Here is an 18961-nt window from a genome sequence, read left to right as displayed (position 1 = left end):
AAGACATTGCCTACATATAGTGCTGAAGTTAAACAAGACAAGAACATCTTCAGACTTTTTTTATGTGTCATTTGAACCCTAATACTTCCTGTCTTAAGACAATTACAGAGACAAAGACTTATAGAATAGTTATGATCAGAAGGAGCTCTGAAGATCATCTAGTTCCATCTTCTCTGCCCAGTTTATGTACTTGATTTTATATAACGTTATTCAGTTTTCACATGCTACTAACTCAAGAACAAAATAAGAAACTGAGCGATGAAAATACACAGAGGTACACTATAGTCACAACAGTAAAATGATGGGGAAAAAATTGCTAGTCTGCCATGATTTGTTTTTGTCTCTTTTTTTTTTGTTTGGTTTTTTCCTTGTGTTTTTTTGTTTGATTGTTTTTATTTGGTTTGGTTTGATTTTTTTCCTTCAGCTTTTTTCTCTTGCCTACTTCTGCAGATTCCCCTAAAGCTTAATGTTTCATGCCTCAAATAAACAAGCAAGTATGCTGCCTAGATGGTATAACACTGAAGGCTATTATTTTGCCTGGCTGAAAAAAGAAAAATGAATACTTTTATCATTTCCAAGTATATTTCCTCGTGACAGTTTGGAATAAAAAAGTGGGAAAGTAGAAGGAATCAAATGTTTAAGGGTTATTATTTAATTTCTATTTCTCATTATTCAACTCTTAATAATTCTTAATAAACTAAATTAATTTTCTCTGAATCTAGTCTGTCTTCTTTATTACTTGTACTTGGTATTTGGGAGATGATCTCTCCCTGTCCTTACCTTAACCCACAAGCTCTTTGTTATATTTTCTCTCCCCCGCACAGGTGATGAGTGGAGCATTACAGTGGCTTTGTTGGGAGCTTGACATCACCCAAAGTCAACCCAGCACGTGATTTTCTTGCATATACCACATGATGGTGCACCCTGGTCTCAGCAGCAACAAAGATAGCACACTGTCCAGTGATTTTTAAAGTAACCCTAGCTTTTTCTAACTTTTCTCTACTTTTTCTTTCTCTTTCCCTCTATTACTAGTAAATAAAAATGTATCAATTTTTGGCATCAATATTTAATCTCAGTTTTGGTCTTGTTTTTTGGGAATACTTTGTACCTTCAGAGTTTTCCATTTGTCATATTCCTAGCTATTATAACTGCAGCTTTCCATTATTGCACAATAGTTAAGTCTTAACTTGAATTTTTAAAAATTGACTAGAAAGAAATACTAAGTTTTATATGTATATTTTCATTCTGAGAACTTACAATTTTGTTTCTATAGCTGCCACAAGTTATATACGCTCATCTTCTCAAGAGAGACCATTTTCACAAAACCATTTTCTTCCCCCCAGAATCTGTTGTTCTGTCCAAACACAAATATTTTACAAAAGCAGTTTAAATGCCAGCACAATGCTGCCAGAAAATTGTTAGTTTCATTTAGTACTTAGAGAGTCTCAGCACCCAGACTCTAAAAGTCAAAGACTGGAGGTATTTGTGGACAGCAAGCATTCTCAAAAGAGCAATATGCAGATTGTGGTTCTAATTGGACATATATCTTCTCTTTAAAAAAGCCTCTAAAATTTTAAAACCTGGAATGGAATTGTTTTCTTGCTGATTTTCATGGACCTATTTATGACTAGGTAGCAGAACTGACAATCTTCTCTCCTTTATGATTGATATTAATGTATTGCTTACAACTGCTATATGGATATCCTAGAATTCTTATTGTTCACATTGCACAACAGCATCGAATCATAGAATCATTTAGGTTGGAAAGACCCTTACAGTCATCAAGTCCAACAGCAGATGTATTATCTGTTCACTAGTGTCTCAGCTAGGGAAAGATTAGGCTGATAGTGCTCTTTTTTAAACTTTCATTTTGGTTTCATTTTCGAGCTTACTAAGAAAGCAGCAGTAAAAAACAATGGAAAGAAGAAAATACTTTCTCATTCAGCACCATATTCTGCCAATTTTATATATGGAAAAGAAGAGAATTTTGTTTTGTTTTCTTATAACCTAGTTCTGGTATGTTAAAAAATGGAAAAGAGTAGATAGATATGGAATGGAAAAGAAATGCAAAAGAATAGAATAGATAAAAGAAGGCATATAGCACATTACTTTCTGTTGCATCATATGTCTGCACTGCAGAAGAGTAGGGTTCATATCTTTTGTATCTTTCTAAAATCTAAATTTAGTTGGGAAAATAAAGCTAGCTATGTCAGGGTCACGGCATCCCACATAAGCAGGTATCCAGGTCTTACCCTTAAAAATACAAGAACTATGATAAAGTACAGAATGTCATGTAGCTATTTTTATTGTGGTATAAGGAAACTATTAAAATTTTTAGAATGGAAGAACAGAGTTAAAGCATGAAGGCTAGAATTACCCTACTACAATAAAAGGATCATTACAAGTTTTAAAGTTTTTTTTAAATATGAAGCTAATAATTATTTCTGGTATACAGATTTCTGTAGATGTCTATTAATGCTATGGTAGTTGTCACAGCACCTTTTTCTATTATTTTAAGATTAATCATATGTTACTTCAGACATTGGATACTCATTACTGTTATGGATCAATATACTATAATTTGAAGCAATAAATGTTTTATGAGGATCCTCCACTTGCAAAATTAACTTAGCCACATAACTAAAAAATATAAGTGTATATAAAAATTTACATTTTGTATATATATTTATTAGGTGATATGCAATATATATATAATCTACATATTGCATAGTCTTCCTATGCTGTGTAGACTAGTATGCCAGTTTTAAATTATATATCATATAATGTGTATTCTATATTGTATATATTTTGTCTTTCCATTAAAAAGAATAGAGAAAATTTCACCATAGCTTTCTTGATTTCAAATTAGATATGTGCATGGATATATCTGGTCTATTGTTCGTTGTATAGTATCTATATACTCTGTGTACACATAAATATACATATGTAAATATATACTCGTCAGTGTCTTCTGGCTCCTTACATGAGACATTCCCCTTAACTGGCTCCTCAACTATCAGCTCATTACTTTTTTAATTGCTTTTGTCACTTCACATGATTCTCTGGAGCCCATGGCCGTGGTGAGGACAGTTGCCTGTTCTCATTAATTTTACTTGTGCTATTTAATCTCTTTCTCAAACAGAAATTGACAATTTATCTTAGCTCATTCACATGTGGTATCAATTTCTTTACTGAAGAAAGCTCTGGAAAGCCCTGGACTCCAGGCCAATTATACTAATTTTGCTTTTTACTAATGATCAAATCCACCATCATTTTATGTTAAATTACAGGCATGACTGATGAGGCACATCTAGACTTTTTTAGATATGGTTAGAGATAATCTGTATCACATTGACATGGCTTCAGCATACAGAGAAGATATATAATTCTATACTTAGAAAGGTGAACATACAATCAAAGCATAAAATTCTGGACTGGTTAATGTGGTTTTTGCCTTAAATGCATGTTTAGTTCCTTTGTTGGAAGTTATCTTCTCTTCGGCCTGTTTTGCCACTGGGGCATTTTCTACAAGTATGTTCTTAATATACTTTAGACAAAATGTGTTTTGACCTGATTAGCTTAAGCTGGCTGCTTTAACATGAAGTGGTATGCAGCAAAACATGGAACACTGAAAAATATTCACTGGATAATGACTGAGATATGTGTCTTAAACAAGAGGTTTTCATAAAATGATGGGACCTACATTTCAGAACTATTACTACACTTACTCTTAGTTCAACAAATCAGGATATTTTGTTGTCTTTGTTTCAGAAACAGGAAGATAATCAATGGGAACACAGCTACTTCTTTGTAGAATATACTACTATATTTTATACAAAAAAATACAAATTTTTTTGTGTAATCAAATGATAATTTAATATAGATTCTGCATAATATATGACATTAAAATTATTCAAAATTATTTTACTGAGCTATTAGTTATTTAACTTATTTACTACATAAGGAAATTAAAGATGAATAATTTTTCATTGTCCTAACATTTTCCTATTTTGATTTTCCTAACTGTCACTTAAGACATCAGTACACAGATGATGAAGAAAATGATCAGGCAATGGGAGACAGTCTGAAACTAAGTGCAGAAATGACAGGCCTTCATTTGTGTAACATCTGGGATCACAAAAAGATTATGGAAAATAAATATACAGAACAGGAATCTTAAATCCTAATTTCATTCCTAAACTTTGTATCATGCTTCCCTCATGTGAACAATCTCCTGTGTAAGAATAGATTATTTCCTAGAGCAAGATAGAAAAGGAGGTGAATATGTTTATTTGATAACCTGTATTACAGTTTACCAGAAAACCAACCTAGTGCATCTTTCTTCTTGTATAATTGAACTTTTGCCAACCAAATCAAAATTAAATCACAGAAAGACATAGAAATTAAAGGAAAGTTAGGGATTTTGAGGGATGCTATGTAGATTTTCTGATGTACCAAGAAAGGCTAGTAAGACTACAAGCAACATGTAACAGGAGCTCTGGAACTTGATAGCTGAATTTACCATTGTTTAAGTAGTCATCCAGGCTTTTCATGTACATATATCAATCCCCACTAAAAATCTGAAATTATAAAATGTTTTCATAAATTAATCTAATAAAGACTGGGGAGCTTTAATATAACAAATTATGTAAGACATATTTTTCTCCAAGTCTGATTGTGCTCTAAATAAAGATGCTGCAACACATATGGATTTAATAACAACTACTTGGGTACAGGCTCACTTTATTTCCACTAGCTTTCAATAGCAAATTATAAGATTTGTAGCCATTAAACCATTTCCATGACAAGAACAGCTTGTTCTACTTTTGTCAAAGACTCCTCCATATTAAGCTGTTTTCATATCAATGACAGTTCTGTCTCACAAACTAAAGTAAAATGTGAGAATTTAAGCTCAATTTCATAATGCTTCTGAAAAATTCTACTAGAACTGCTATTTTGGTGAGTGTAGTTGAAATTGTGTGGTTTCTGGATTCCTGCAACAAACCAGATCATGGTGAGATTTAATGGCATGTACTGGACAAGATGGGTCTTAACATGAAAATATTATAGAAATAAAAGTGCTCAATGTTATAGAATCTTAAAGAACATTTTAATCCTCAATCCATAATATTGTACAAATCTTAATCTTGAAAAGACTCACAGAGTTGCATGACAATTTTTATTCATGCACATTTTCTCTGTGTACTCTCTTTGCTTGAATAAGGTAGCCAAAGTGATGTCTTCTATTCAGCTGCCTTCCCAAGAAAAACAAAAGACAGTGAGTAGACTGTGCTAACAACTTCCAATGAACCATCCAAAACTTGGAATTCCATCTGTCAGTGTGAAAATTTACCACTTTTCTACTAGAAAAAAAAAGACTTCACACGTAATTTATAAGTCAAACATGTCAGGAATTACAGGAACAAAAACCCACCCCAAACAAGAATCTTCTTCTGTGCACCCCCACCAAAAAAAAAAAAAAAAAAAAAAAAAAAAAAAAAGGGAAAACTGCACAAACAAGCCAAACAAGCAAACAAAGAGATCCAAAACAAAAGCAATCACACCCCAAATTCATTCTATTATGCACAGGGCATTTTCTATAACAATGAAGTCAATAATATAGCTCTTGAAACTGGGTATATTAGCTAAGCTAATTAACATAATTGTGGAACTAATTTGATATAAGTTTATTTACTTTTATATTTTGGAACATATAAAGCATAAACAAAAATTGAAGAGCTTAACTTCATATTCTAGTTTGGCTACTGTGAAACAGGATTTTTTTTTGTTTTGCAGAGTGAACCAATTTGCTCTAGAACACCACCTCCTCCCCCTCAAAAACATAATCTGGTGCTTTTTACACTGAATCCATGCTTCTTTCTCTAACGTATTTAACAACACAATTTTCAGAAATTTCAACATAGACCTGAACTGGCATTTTTAATTTATATAGAGAATCAAATTCACAAATGAATTTTAAACTACTTCCGCCATGTCCCCATTCTATAACTAGCATTTCAGATCAGGATTTGCCATCCACTTTCTATGCTTGTAAGTGAAAAAGGTCATTAAAAGACAGTTCCAATTTTATATTAATATAATTAACAACCCTCCTTCCAGTTCAATGTCACTAAAAGAATCACTGGGGGTTTTTAATGCCAGAAAATATTGTATGAACTGATACTGTCCTGCCCATTTCTGAGAAAAAGTAGGAAAATAATATACAAAGGTTGTCTACAATCTTGAGGAATGCTAAATTTTTCTGTAGTACTTTTTTCTTTTAATCTTTTTCCTGTACTTTCCACTGGGTTGACAATGGTAGGCCTATTTTTCTGTAAAACTGCTTCTTCAAGTAAAACCAAATATTAATTTCAGAAAATAAATAGCTTTAAACATTGTGTTCATAAATTATTTTTGAAAGCAACCTGAATCTTACAATTTCAACTAGAATTTGCAAAAAGATTCAGAAAAAATAACATAATTTTAAGAACCACAGGAACACCAAATTAGAATTCTTAATTTGGTTATTTTCTCATCTTCCCAACTTAAATAAATTTAAAGCTCATCTTCCAAAGAAGAGACATGGTTAAAAAAAGCAATTGTCTGGTTTTATTTTGTTTACATTGCACTGAAAATTTACATCATACTTTTACAAATCCTTTTTCATAAAAATATACTTCTTTACAAAAGTGTATGCATTAATATAAGAGGAGTAGCCAGTTGCAGAAGAAACATTTTAAATGATCTCAAATGTATTAACCTTAACATTAATGAATGAATAATAGTTATTGCAGTCATTTGAATAAACAAGAATAAATAACAACCAATGGTATAAAATATAAAACAGCATCCTTTTAGTAGAATACAGTTTGATAGAGTTGTATGAATATTCAAAACAAAGTGTTGTAAAATGATTTATAAGAAATTCATCAAACATTATAGAAATCCAAGCAGCAATCCTGGGTACAATGATTTTTGGTAGGCACTCTCTATTACGGTAATAAAAAGGTTATTTTCACAGAATTATGAATGTCTGAAAGGGACAATAACAGATAATTCACACTGGCTAACACACAGCATTTGTGAGTCATGCTATGAATGGAAGACAATGACCTACACCAAATAAATTATTGAGTTCCTGCTGAATAATCCTGACATGAAATAGCTGTAAAACTTAAAACTGCATTTCTGTAAAGGTGATTCTGGAATGTCTAAAACTCATATTTGAGGGCTGTGGAATCTGAATTGTCCCTAAAATGAATGGATTGTCCCTAATAAACTCATGGCTTTATATATATATATTTTTTTTTTCATTGCACTATGGTAATATATTCAATTTTACATGAGCTGTAAGGATTTGCTTCCATAGACTATGAAATATATAGGTAAAATAGATGTGAAAAAACAGTATTTCCAAATTATAACTTCCTGTTTCCTTGTAGATAGGATCCAAATTTCAGTGAAGTATCTTAGAATTCATCAATTTCAAAGGGATCGCATCATGTTTTGTGCATATATTTTGTCAAAATGCTGAAAAAACAAACAGGTGGAATATGGTATAGTTTTAAGTAACATGGAGTGAAAAATGGACTTCTATTTTTGATGTCGGGATTTCATTATTAATACTACTGTAAACTGCACTTTTTAATAGGAAATATTAAATTATGTTTTAACTTTTGAAACAAGTGTAGGATGGTCACTCCTGAATGTTTTTCAACATTAAAGGAACATAGTCACATACAAAATTCAATTCTTATTAGATTCTTCACTGTAAAATTTGTCTAGATATATGATTGACAAAATAAATATATAAACATTACAATTTGTGGATATTGTTAATAGAAACAGAGAAAATAAGCTCAACTTGGAACATGAAAATGAAACAAGATGTAAAGCAGGGAAGAAAATTCATTTTATAAGAACATGAAATTTTCATTTTTTTTCTGTGATATGAAGAGTAATTTATACTTGCTGATTTCTAAATACTACATCCTGGACTCAGAAATTCAACTATTCTGAAAAAAAAAAAATACTCAGAAATTCAACTGTTCTGAGAAAAATAAAATACTTAATGGGCTGAAAAAGGAAAATAGATACAAACTCATGAAAAAGATGTAGCATATGACTGTTAAAGAGAAATCAGTGACCTATTGTCTCCTGTAAGTATAGCTCTTATTTTCTACCTATATCTTCGTTTTTTTTAACCCAGTCTCTTTATTATAGTTTTTATAAAGCACAGAATACTGATAGTGGATGCTCCTCCAATATATGCAAATATGTTTTATGTTTTAGAATAACCTCCTTTTTTAAAAAAGCAAATAAACTGTGAGTAGCACTCATGGAGTGCAGCAAAATTTTTTTAAAACTCTCCGTGGCATACACAAAGAAGAATTCTGATCCAGTTTATGAAAAACAAAATTAAAACAAAATAACTACAACGCAGACTTGCCTATCATCCTCAGGAAAAGGTGACCCACTAGATCCTGAAAAGTGTGCTTTAATTTTTTTTTAATTTCTTTTTTTTTTTTTCTTAAGCAGTGAACTGTGTGTGCACTGTATTGTGTATCAAATTCCCAGACTTTGAAGACAAATCATTACCAATTATACCATTGTGCAAACAGTGTTCAAGTTGGGGTCAAATCGTACTGCTTTTCCTTCCACTGACTTTGCATTTGTGTCATACATGGGGTTTTCAAAAGCAGCTTGTCCATTATTATTTTCATGTACAGAGCATCCTGTGTACTGTGTTTTAGGTGCAGTCCTGTAGAAGAAAGACAGAACATTTGAAACTGCAGTTTCCCTTAATATGGTTTAAGAATCAGAACAGAGTTTAGCTCCCAATTAAAATTACAGGAGATAAATATGACATCTTGATTTTTTTACAGTATTTATGTTAATACTGTCTTTATTGATGTTTAAGGCCTTTATGATTCCTTGGAAATGGCGTTCACTTAGAAACTCAGTTAACAACTGAGGCTATCCATTGCTATTGTATCCATTATCCATTATCCAAATTGTTATCCATTCCACTTTGATAATCAGACTATAAAGAGTATAAATAAAAAGAGATAATCAGACTATAAAGAGACACAGTAATTCCCCAGACAGATGACTGAGCTTCCCTTTTTCCCTCTGGAGACTCAGCAATTTTACGAAGAATAAGTTTATAGCTGACATGCCCTCTTTTTCAGTAAACAGCTCAAAATACCAGAGTTCAAACCCTTAAACCTGTTTGATCTATATTGCTATACAAAATGCATACTATATTGTAAGTCATCAATATAAAAAGCCAAGACAAGCGCTTACAGCATACAGCTGATAGCAAATACATTAAAAATTACATGGGAAATTTTTCATATGCTGGAGCAATTGAAAACAAGTAGTGCTAATTAAAAATGGTTTATACTAATGTTATACTGTAACATATATTACTAGTAGCATTGTCAGACTACAGATATAAATCACCATTTTAGCAGTTATTATGCAATGAATTGTCTAGGCATTAAAGGAATTAAGGTTTCTTTAGCCATCAAATGCTTTAAAGCTACAGGAGAAGTTTACTGCATCCAAATAATTAGTACTAGTCTCGGTAACATGAAAAAACCTGATATTTTAGACTGATGAAACTGGAAAGGTTTGTGGCTATTTAATGTAATTGCATATGAACTAATGGTTTCAGATGCAGAAAGTTTCACAATGAAATCTCTTAATGACATTTGAATACATAGTTGCATGCAAATAAACTGGTCAGACATTAAGATAAATTACTCAGAATATGACTCTATTCTGTCACATGAAGAAAAGAATAAAGGCAATTTATTGTAAATACACAGAGATTCTACCAATTATATTATTCAGCATATACCAATAATTTACAGCATCTATTTTATCATGAAGAGATAAATTTATAAGATTTTAAATAGGTAGGAATGAAAGTACAGCACCATATAATAAACTCATTTCTTAGTTATTATACCAGACATAGGAATAACTGTCTACCTGCATATTTTGCAAAGCCTTTGTTGTTTTACACAAAACTTTATTTACACTAGCAAAAACTGAAGACAAAAAAAATCATCAACACTTAGAGGAATTCTGTATATATAATTTGTACTTACCTTTGTTTATAAAGATAAAAGCCAAAACCAGCAAATATAAGGGCAAAGAAAGGCACAAGGATAGCAATGGCCACTGAACTACTATTTGTACCATGTGGTTGATTAGAAGAATTTGAACCCTCAGACATGTTAAGACCTAAAAAAAAAAAAGAAAAACAAGTAATATCATATACATGTTTTTTATCAGCAGCACATACTACTCAATAATCTTTGGATTCAATAAAACCTTGCTAATGGATCATTAACATATTTTCTGCTGCATAAATATAGCTGTATGCTGAGGCCCCTTGGAATTTGAGAATATTCCATATTCTGATCAATATGTGGTTGCCACATATTTGCAGAACAGTGCACCTACTCTGGTACAGTAAATATCTTACAGCATAATTCTGCATAGGATTCAACTTTTGTATGTAAGGAAAACACATTACTGTACTGTGATATGAAAAGTCAAATTTATAATAATGCATATGTTAGATTGATTATATTACTGGTTTTATTTGTATATTTCAGTAATTAATAAATACTACATATATAAAACTCAAACATACTGTCAAAGAAAAGGTCAATCATTGGAAAAGACAAACTGAAAAGTCATTACTTCCTTAGGTGCTGCTATTGATACACAGAGTGAAAGAGATAGGAACAATTTTGAATAATTAAAACCAGATATTGATTAAAAAAATATAAATATGACCTCCTGCATGGTTGAAGAATGTATTATCTACATAGACAAGTGTGAGAGATAGTCCAGTTTCCCACATTTGCCTCAGGACCATCACAAGGACCCTGAAGACTCCTGACAGGAGTTCTGGCCTGGCCGAGGTGGGCGCTTGCCAGTGACCGTTTGCAGGTGCACTCGCTGTGCTGCTACAGAACGCTGCATCTGAAGAGGTTGTGACTGTATGCCAGCACCTGCTTCACAGACCAAGGGGCCCTTCACAATGGCCCGTCAATCTTGCCCACCTTCTGGCCAGATGCCATCGCTTTGGCTAAGGACTATATAAACTGTAACCTTTTGGGGAGACTTTGGTTAACTCCCACAGACGATGGCGAATCCTTGTGGCTGGACCATTGAGGATTTCATCTTGGATGATGGTAGCTATATTCCCCTTCCCCTCTTTTCTCTCTATTCTTTATTTCCTTTTCCTGTCCCCTCTATCGTATTTGCTGTTGGTACCTCAATAAAGGTGCATTTGTTGTGGTTAAACTGATAATCCCCTGCTGTTTGCCTTTTTGCACTTTTGGGATCGGTTAACAAACCATCACAACACCGCACACAAGCGGATCATGACAAGTTATACCTCTTTTAAATGTGAAGAAAGGTCATAACAATGACCCAGACATTATAAAAAAAATTCTTTACAGAAAAGGTGTTTGGGCATTGGAATGGGCTGGCCAAGGAAGTAGTGGAGTAACCAGCCCTGGAGGTGCTTAAAGACAGATGGGATATGGCACTCTTGTGTCATGGCTTAGTCAATAAGGTGATGTTAGGTCATAGGTTGGACTTGATGGTCTCCAAGGACTTTTCCAAACTAGTTGATTCTGTGATCCTCTAATGCATCTCTAAGATAATTTTCAAGATTTTAACTGGATCATTTATGAAGTTCTTAGGTCATAATGCTTTCTGAATTTCTTGACTGCATAAGACTGTATACAGAAATTTAAAAAAAAATGAACAAAACACAAAAAAGGCCCCAAACAACCATACAGGACTGAGACCTCAAACAACAAACCATCTGAGGAAAGTTGTGTGAGAATAACAGTCAAAAAATTTTATTTCAGAGATGTTAATTTTGAGTTTGTGTGCATGAAATAATGAAGTGGTAAGCATACTAAACAAAACCTATTCAAAAATTGTGAATCTCTTTATAGTGATATTATTGATTATATTATCTACAATTAAATCTTGTATAGAATTTGACTCTTAATTATTCTTTTCCTCAAAGTTATACACAAATAAAAATTATCATCCATATATATTAGAAGAGAATCTCAAACATATCATCCAAAAATTAAATGAAGAAATATAATTTTTGTAATAATCTATCAAAACAATTTGCCAAGGAAGTCTTGCATTTAATTTTTCTTAGATGACTTTAAAATACTTTAAAGAAATGAATAAAAGTAAATAATTTATTATATTAATCTAAAGAAAACATTTATTGATAAAAATATTTCTAAAAATTCTAGCAAAGTAATTTGCATATGAAATCACAGTGAAAAAAACATCAGTATATTTTACTGTGACTTAGAACTGTGAGAGAGAAAAATTTGACTTTAGATTCCTTTTTTCCATCACATTCAGGAATTAAAGAATTTCCTGATTTTACTGAAAGAAAATAAGAAGAAACAGTACTTTGTGGCTGAAAGAACTTTTTTCATCCACATATAGGAATTTTACCTGAAGGTAAGAACTTTATTTAAATAGCCATTATATTAGTAAAGAGAAAGTCCTCTTCTAAGGCATTCCCAACAGTATTTTATCATTTAAAATTCAGTATAAACTAAATTGAAATTCTCATGTAAGGAGAAATATCACAGTTCTTAAGACATTGGAAAAGAAAATTAAATTATATTATTAAATAGCACAACAGAATGTTGTAAGTTCCACTACTCTGTTTCACCTGAGCTCTGTTACTAAAGCTCTCTTAGTATAGAAACAAGTTAATTTTTATGACATAAACACTTGCCAAGACTTTTTTCTCCTTAAAAGTAATATAACTATTTACCTGCAAATATTTAGCAGTTTCCCTCTTCTAACAAATGTTCAGGTGAAATGGTGTTTCAGCATCATAAGCAAGAAATCAGTTTATCAAAGCATTCTACAACATGGGTTTTCTAGATAGCTGTTAGGATATGAAACTAAATGCATTTTACACATAATTGGATATAAAATTGCTCAAAATATTACAAATGAATATGAATACTAAGCAGTAGATAGCAAGTCATCCACAGCTCCTTCCAACTTATTTGTAACTACCACTTAAATGACAGTTTAAATATGTTAATATCTCAACATTCTATGAAACATCAATTCTGTAACATCCTGCAGATGCTCTCATACTACTGGATATAAGAAAACTGAATATGGAACAATGAACTAGCAAAGAATTAGAATTTTTTGAATACCTATTCTTTGAAGCCCAAATTGTCCATAATCTTTACCCTGGATGAATCCTTGAAAAACATATGTTGCTCCATCAGGTTCAGCAGAAACCTGTGAACAAAAAATACTTTAAATGGGGAAAACTTTGTTGCAAGTTGCATTTGATAGGGAGCTCTTCTATTCTATATACTAATATGCTTCACTGGTTGCTGTTATTCCCCATTATGAACACCCTCTTTTTCTAGGAAATTTATATATAAAGTTCAAAAGAAAACACAGGACTCTTATAGGCACAAATTAGGCATGGTAGTTTATGGTCACATATGATACCTTATACTACCTTTAACTGTATTTTTTTAAAAACACTAAGACCTAAAGTTTCTAGTTGTTCAAATGTAAGTATTATACTTCATAGTTTTCTGTTTTGTTTAGGAAGTAGATTGAAGAAGTTATATTGCGTATAATCTTAAGGATGAAAGTATTGAGGTATTAATAGCTAATTTTAAACTAAATAAAAAACTCAAATTAATTGAAAATTATTTTGATTTTTCTAAGTACCTGTCCCAAAGAGCACTTAATTATATAGCCATGGACCAGAAGAATATTGAATAAGATTTTGGTACAAGGGCAAAATATGCTAGTATAAACTAAAAGACTTGTGGGAGTGAGGGGATGGCTGTGATCCCATGATTATCTCTCTTATTACAGTACATACAGTCTAAAGTAGTGTACTGTATATAACTCAACAGATACTTGCTTCTAAGAATAGTTATTAGATTTAAATTCAGTCTTTCCTAGGTAGTTTCCTTTAAGCTTTTCCCTTAAGCTTCCCTTTCTCAAGACAGAGCATGTCTTCAGCAGTGACCTGAAGCTGTTTTCACTGAAGACCAGATGCTTTTCTTAGGTGAATTTTTTACTTTGGGCTAAAGCAGCCTTTTGTGCTATTTTAAGACTCAAAGGAAAAAAAGGTCAGGTAAGAACAGTATGTAAATAGCACATGGAATGTAGGGAGTATACTGTCTATTTTTGTATGCTTAGAAGTCTGAAAGTAAATTCTTTGCTTTTGCTACCTTAGGAGCATGTTCGTGAAGCCTTAGGTTTGTACAAACCAAGAGAGTTAAGCCTTTTTACTAGTTCATTTCTTGCTTAATGAGTTTAGTTCAAGGTTCTCATTCTGCACCTTTGAAAAAATAATTGTTCAACCAGTGCCACTTGTTATAAAAATGTAAACTTGTGTGTACAGCATTATTTCAAATGTACAAAAAAAAATTCCCTCTCTTTGTAGCAGAAATATACTCACAAAACCATCCATAGCCCATTTTTCCTCTTTCAACTTGCTTGCAGATGTATGGGAGGGTGCTTTAATGAGATATATGTGGAGCATTAGCCGAGCTTCCTGACTTTTATACACTCCTGTAGAATATAGTTTTAAAAATTAATATTTGTGTTGACTAGAAAAATAATGTCAGCTTTGAGAATAAACACATCATCTCTTGTCTTTAAGAGGAAAAGCAGGAAGAATAGGTACCAATTTTCAACACTGTTTAAAATTATGCATGCTATTTTGAAATTATTTCTATAATCATAAGATTTCAGTAGAAACAGATTTTAGCTTAGCCTGTTGAGAAGAGAGAGGGGAAACTCCATACACACAGCTGTTACTTCAAGCCTTAGGCAGAACATTGACAGCAATCTGATTTGAAATTGAAAACATTGTTCTGAATCAGGAAGAGCGTATTTAAACCTCACATTCCTACTTTCAATATATATAATTTGGTCATTACATAGAAAATGGGATAATAAGAACATCCACACACAAATGTGATTCCAAAAGCTGCTGCTAAATTAAAAACAAAAAATTTAAAATATTTTTTTACAATTGGGTTGTTCTTCATGAGTTAGTATGGTCAGTTACAAACCAGTTTCTTCCATATAATGAGAAGACTTGTATGCAACCTTATTTACTTTGTAGACATAATTATTGACTCATTCTTGTTCCTGCAGAATAATTATTTAGAACCCAAATATCATTACTTGTTAATTTGGAAAGGAAAATAAAATGCCACAATATGTTTAGTGATTTTGTCTTCCATTCCTAATTCATGTCTCTTGTGTACATGCCTAAATCTAAAAAAAAAAAGTCTTCATCACATTAAGGACTGGTGATTGCCCTATAGGCAGTATCATTACATATAAATAATCTCTGAGCTAATGAGAAGACTTACTTTCATGTAAACCTGCACTGAGCTCAGATGAATGAGCCTTGGCAAGATGTGTTTATTTTATGTATAATTATAGCTAGGACAGGTGTCAAAATAAAAAGAAGTAAAGATAGATGCATCAAATTATGGAATGCAAAACAGTAAATTATGCAGGAATAGGGAACTACTTTTCATTTGAGAAAACTACAAACTGAGTATAGGTGAATTCAGTTTCCTAACATGTAAAAGTTTTTTTTGATCCATCCCTACTTCCCTGGCCCTAATATGCCCTTTCAGTATACAAGATCTTAGTGTTCTATTCTTAGAGCAGGGAAATAAAAAAATATTAATTACCCGACATGTGTTTTAATATTAAAATATTAAAAATTATAATTACCTGATGACATGTGCAATGCTTGTATATAGAGTGGAAAAGGGTATTTAGAATCACATTTGTGTCCAGTTGAAGAGAACTTTTATTTGGAGGACAAGTGTTTTGAGTGAGAAAACACAGTGGGTTTTTTTTCTAATTCTGAAAATACAAAATGCTACATCTGTTTTTCCTAGTATCATCAGAGAAACTGCATGGATGAAGTTAATACAACAGAAAAAAATCACACATAGCCAAGCCAAACATGGTTATCAGTCAGAAAACATTCAGTCCACTCTCAAGCATGACTCTTCAAAGGACACCTACAAAATAATTGAAAAGACAAACCTGGTGATAAAAAATTCACCATTCTACTCAGAAGAAACACAGATTCTAAAGCTCATTAGATCCTTCCTGTAGACCACCCCTCTAAGCAATCAGGGGATCAGGCCCAGCCAAATAGGCTTGTGAAAGGCAGATCTCACTTGACTGCTCTGGGCTCCTTCTATGATAAGGTGACTCAGTGGATGACAGAAAGGCTGTGGTTGTTGTCTCACTGAACTTTAGTAAAACCTTTGACACCATTTCCAACAGAATCCTCCTGGAGAAACTGGCTGTTCATGGGTTGGACAGGTGGACTCTTCACTGAGTAACAAGCTGACAGGCTGGATGAGCTGAGAGATATGTGTTGGTTTGTGTTACATTTAGTTAGTGGCAAGTCACAACTGGTGTTCCCCAGAGCTCAATGCTGTGGCCAGTCCTGTCTAATATCTTTATCAACAATCTGGATAACTGACAATCTCAGTCAGTTTGCATATGACACCAAGCTGGGCAGGAATGTTGATGTGCTGGAGGGTAGGAAAGCTCTGCAGAAGGATATGGACAGTTTGGATCAGTGGGCCTGCACCTGGGTCACAACAACCCCAGGCAATTCCACAGGCTTGGGAAGACCTGGGGGTGCTAGTCATGGCTGAACATCAGCCATCAGTGTGCTCAGGTGGCCAAGAAGGCCACCGGCATCCTGGCTTGTATAATAAATAGGGTGGTCAGCAGCACCAGGGCAGTGATCATCCCCCATATTGGACACTTGTAAGGCCACACCTTAAACCTGCATTCAGTTTTGGGCCCCTCATTACAAGAGAGACATGGAAGTGCTGGAGCATGTCCAGAGAAGGGCAATGGAGCTGGAGAAGGGTCTGGAGCACAAGTCTTACAAGGAGAATCTGAGGGAATTTGGGTTTTTTAGTCTGGAAAAAAAGGAGATTGAAGGGAGACTACATCCTCTCTTCAACTACCTGAAAAGAAGTCAAAGCAAGGTGCGTTCTGCTTCTTTTCTCAAACAGCAAGTGGTTGGATGAAAGGAAATGGCTTCAAGTTGTGCTAGCAGAAGTTTAAATTGGATCTTATGAAAAAATCATCATTGAAAGGGTTGACTGGCATTGGAAGAGGATGTCCAGGGAAGTGGTGGAGTCACCATCCCAGGAGGTATTTAAAAGATGTGTACATGTGTCACTTCCAGAGACATGGCTCAGTGGTGGATTTGGCAGTGTTAAGTTAACTTGGTTATCCTAGAAGTCTTTTTAGATCTAAAAAATTCTAGGATTCTGATTTTTTTTTATTTCTTAGAAAATCTAGTAAGTGTAAGCTCTAGTTCTTTCCATGTTCATTAAGTATCTCTGACTTTCTAGGTCAACATATATCAATCTCATCATATTTATTCTTAGTCATTAGGTTACTGTGGGGAAATTTTATAATTAAGAAATAAGAAGATCTCATGAACAGTACTTGAGGTTTATTTAAAATGTTTAAAAGAGAAACATGATAATTAATATGATTCTTTCACTCCTTATTGACTATTAACTCCAGATATAGTAAAACCTCAAAAAGTAAAAAGAAACAAACAAAAAACTACAAAACAAAACAAAAAACAAAACAAAACAAAACAAAAAAACAACGAACAAGGGGAAGGAGAGAACTGGAGAAATCCCCACCTTTGGAAAGGAACTGAAATGAGATAAAAATATCTTTGATAGAATAATATAATTTAAGTTATGAAGAAAGTTACAGGAAATGTATGTAAGACAGAAACCAATGCATGTAAGACAGAAAATTAAAAATTACATAAAGGGAAATTTAGTCTTCCTTAGCTCATACCTGATAGCAGCAATTCCATATTGCTGTTTGTAAGTGTTGCATTTACTCTTCCTGAAGTTGCATTGAAGCTGGTGACTGTCAAAGTCATGGGTTGCTTCTTGCTTTTGTAATTGTAAGATCCCTTCCATATATAATTTTGGGCAAATACATCATCAGGAACTATACAGATGAAAACATGTTTCAATACATTTTGTGATATTTAGTACTTAAAGAGTCAAATAACCAACAAAATGTATGATAAATAATAGCATTTTCTCTCCATTACTCTTTATAAATCTACTAGGCATAATCTTCAGATATAGAACATAGAAACCTCGCATAAACTTTTATGAAAGAAATGTATTTGCACTGAAGAACACAACTACACCTTCATCTGCCTTTGTCCTGAAGTATGGACCTGTCCCAGAGTTAACCAGTTTCACAAATTCTAAAAGCTGTAGCCAGAAGAGCATATTCGACTCACTGTAGAATCTTTTCTATGCCAGCATAGACAGCTAGGGACATATGGCTAGAATGAAATTTTTCAGAAATAAGCATCTATTTAGATATCAAAAATTTTCATAAGCAATATCTTTAGATGACATGAACTATTATAATAATTTTATTTATTAACTAGTCAACTTTTCTAATAAAAATATATATGTTTTTCTTGTCTTCAAATGAATAAAAACATTATAAGCTTTACCAGCAGAAAAAAAAAATTAATTCTCTAATTTAAAATTTAAAACAGATCATAGTCTTCCAGGGAAAAAATAAACTAGATTTATACCCTCACATTTAATACTTATCATTAGTGAACAGAACAATTATTAATTTAACTAATGCTATTTCAGCAATAAAATAACCCCACCAAAACAACAAAAAGCTACCTGTGATGTAAAAACTGATAAATGCAAATCTTTAAAATCTTAACATGAGATACCTTTCAAACAATTAAATTAAAAGTTATTTAGGATGGGCTTACTACACTTTCCAAAGTAATGTACCAGAGTTATCCCTTTAAGAATCA

At 32.6% G+C, this 18961-nt stretch overlaps 1 protein-coding gene across 2 annotated transcripts in view; it reads right to left on the bottom strand.

Moving 5' to 3' along the window:
- Positions 1–6595: 6595 nt before the first annotated feature.
- The window catches only part of CSMD3 (CUB and Sushi multiple domains 3), a 581291-nt gene continuing 568925 nt past the window's right edge, over positions 6596–18961 (bottom strand). For both annotated transcript variants that reach the window (XM_077782368.1, XM_021546425.3), the window contains exons 67-71: positions 17953–18111; positions 14528–14640; positions 13251–13338; positions 10119–10254; positions 6596–8761 (exon numbers count right to left, since the gene is read on the bottom strand). In XM_077782368.1, coding sequence (XP_077638494.1) covers positions 8602–8761; positions 10119–10254; positions 13251–13338; positions 14528–14640; positions 17953–18111 — 656 coding nt within the window. In that variant the 3' untranslated portion in view covers positions 6596–8601. The remainder of the gene's footprint in view (positions 8762–10118; positions 10255–13250; positions 13339–14527; positions 14641–17952; positions 18112–18961) is intronic.

Source organism: Lonchura striata, chromosome 1 (genome assembly GCF_046129695.1).
Source record: "Lonchura striata isolate bLonStr1 chromosome 1, bLonStr1.mat, whole genome shotgun sequence".
Classification (NCBI taxonomy): domain Eukaryota; kingdom Metazoa; phylum Chordata; class Aves; order Passeriformes; family Estrildidae; genus Lonchura; species Lonchura striata.
Note: the sequence above shows the minus strand (reverse complement) of the source record. Positions and strands in the feature narration are given on the sequence as shown.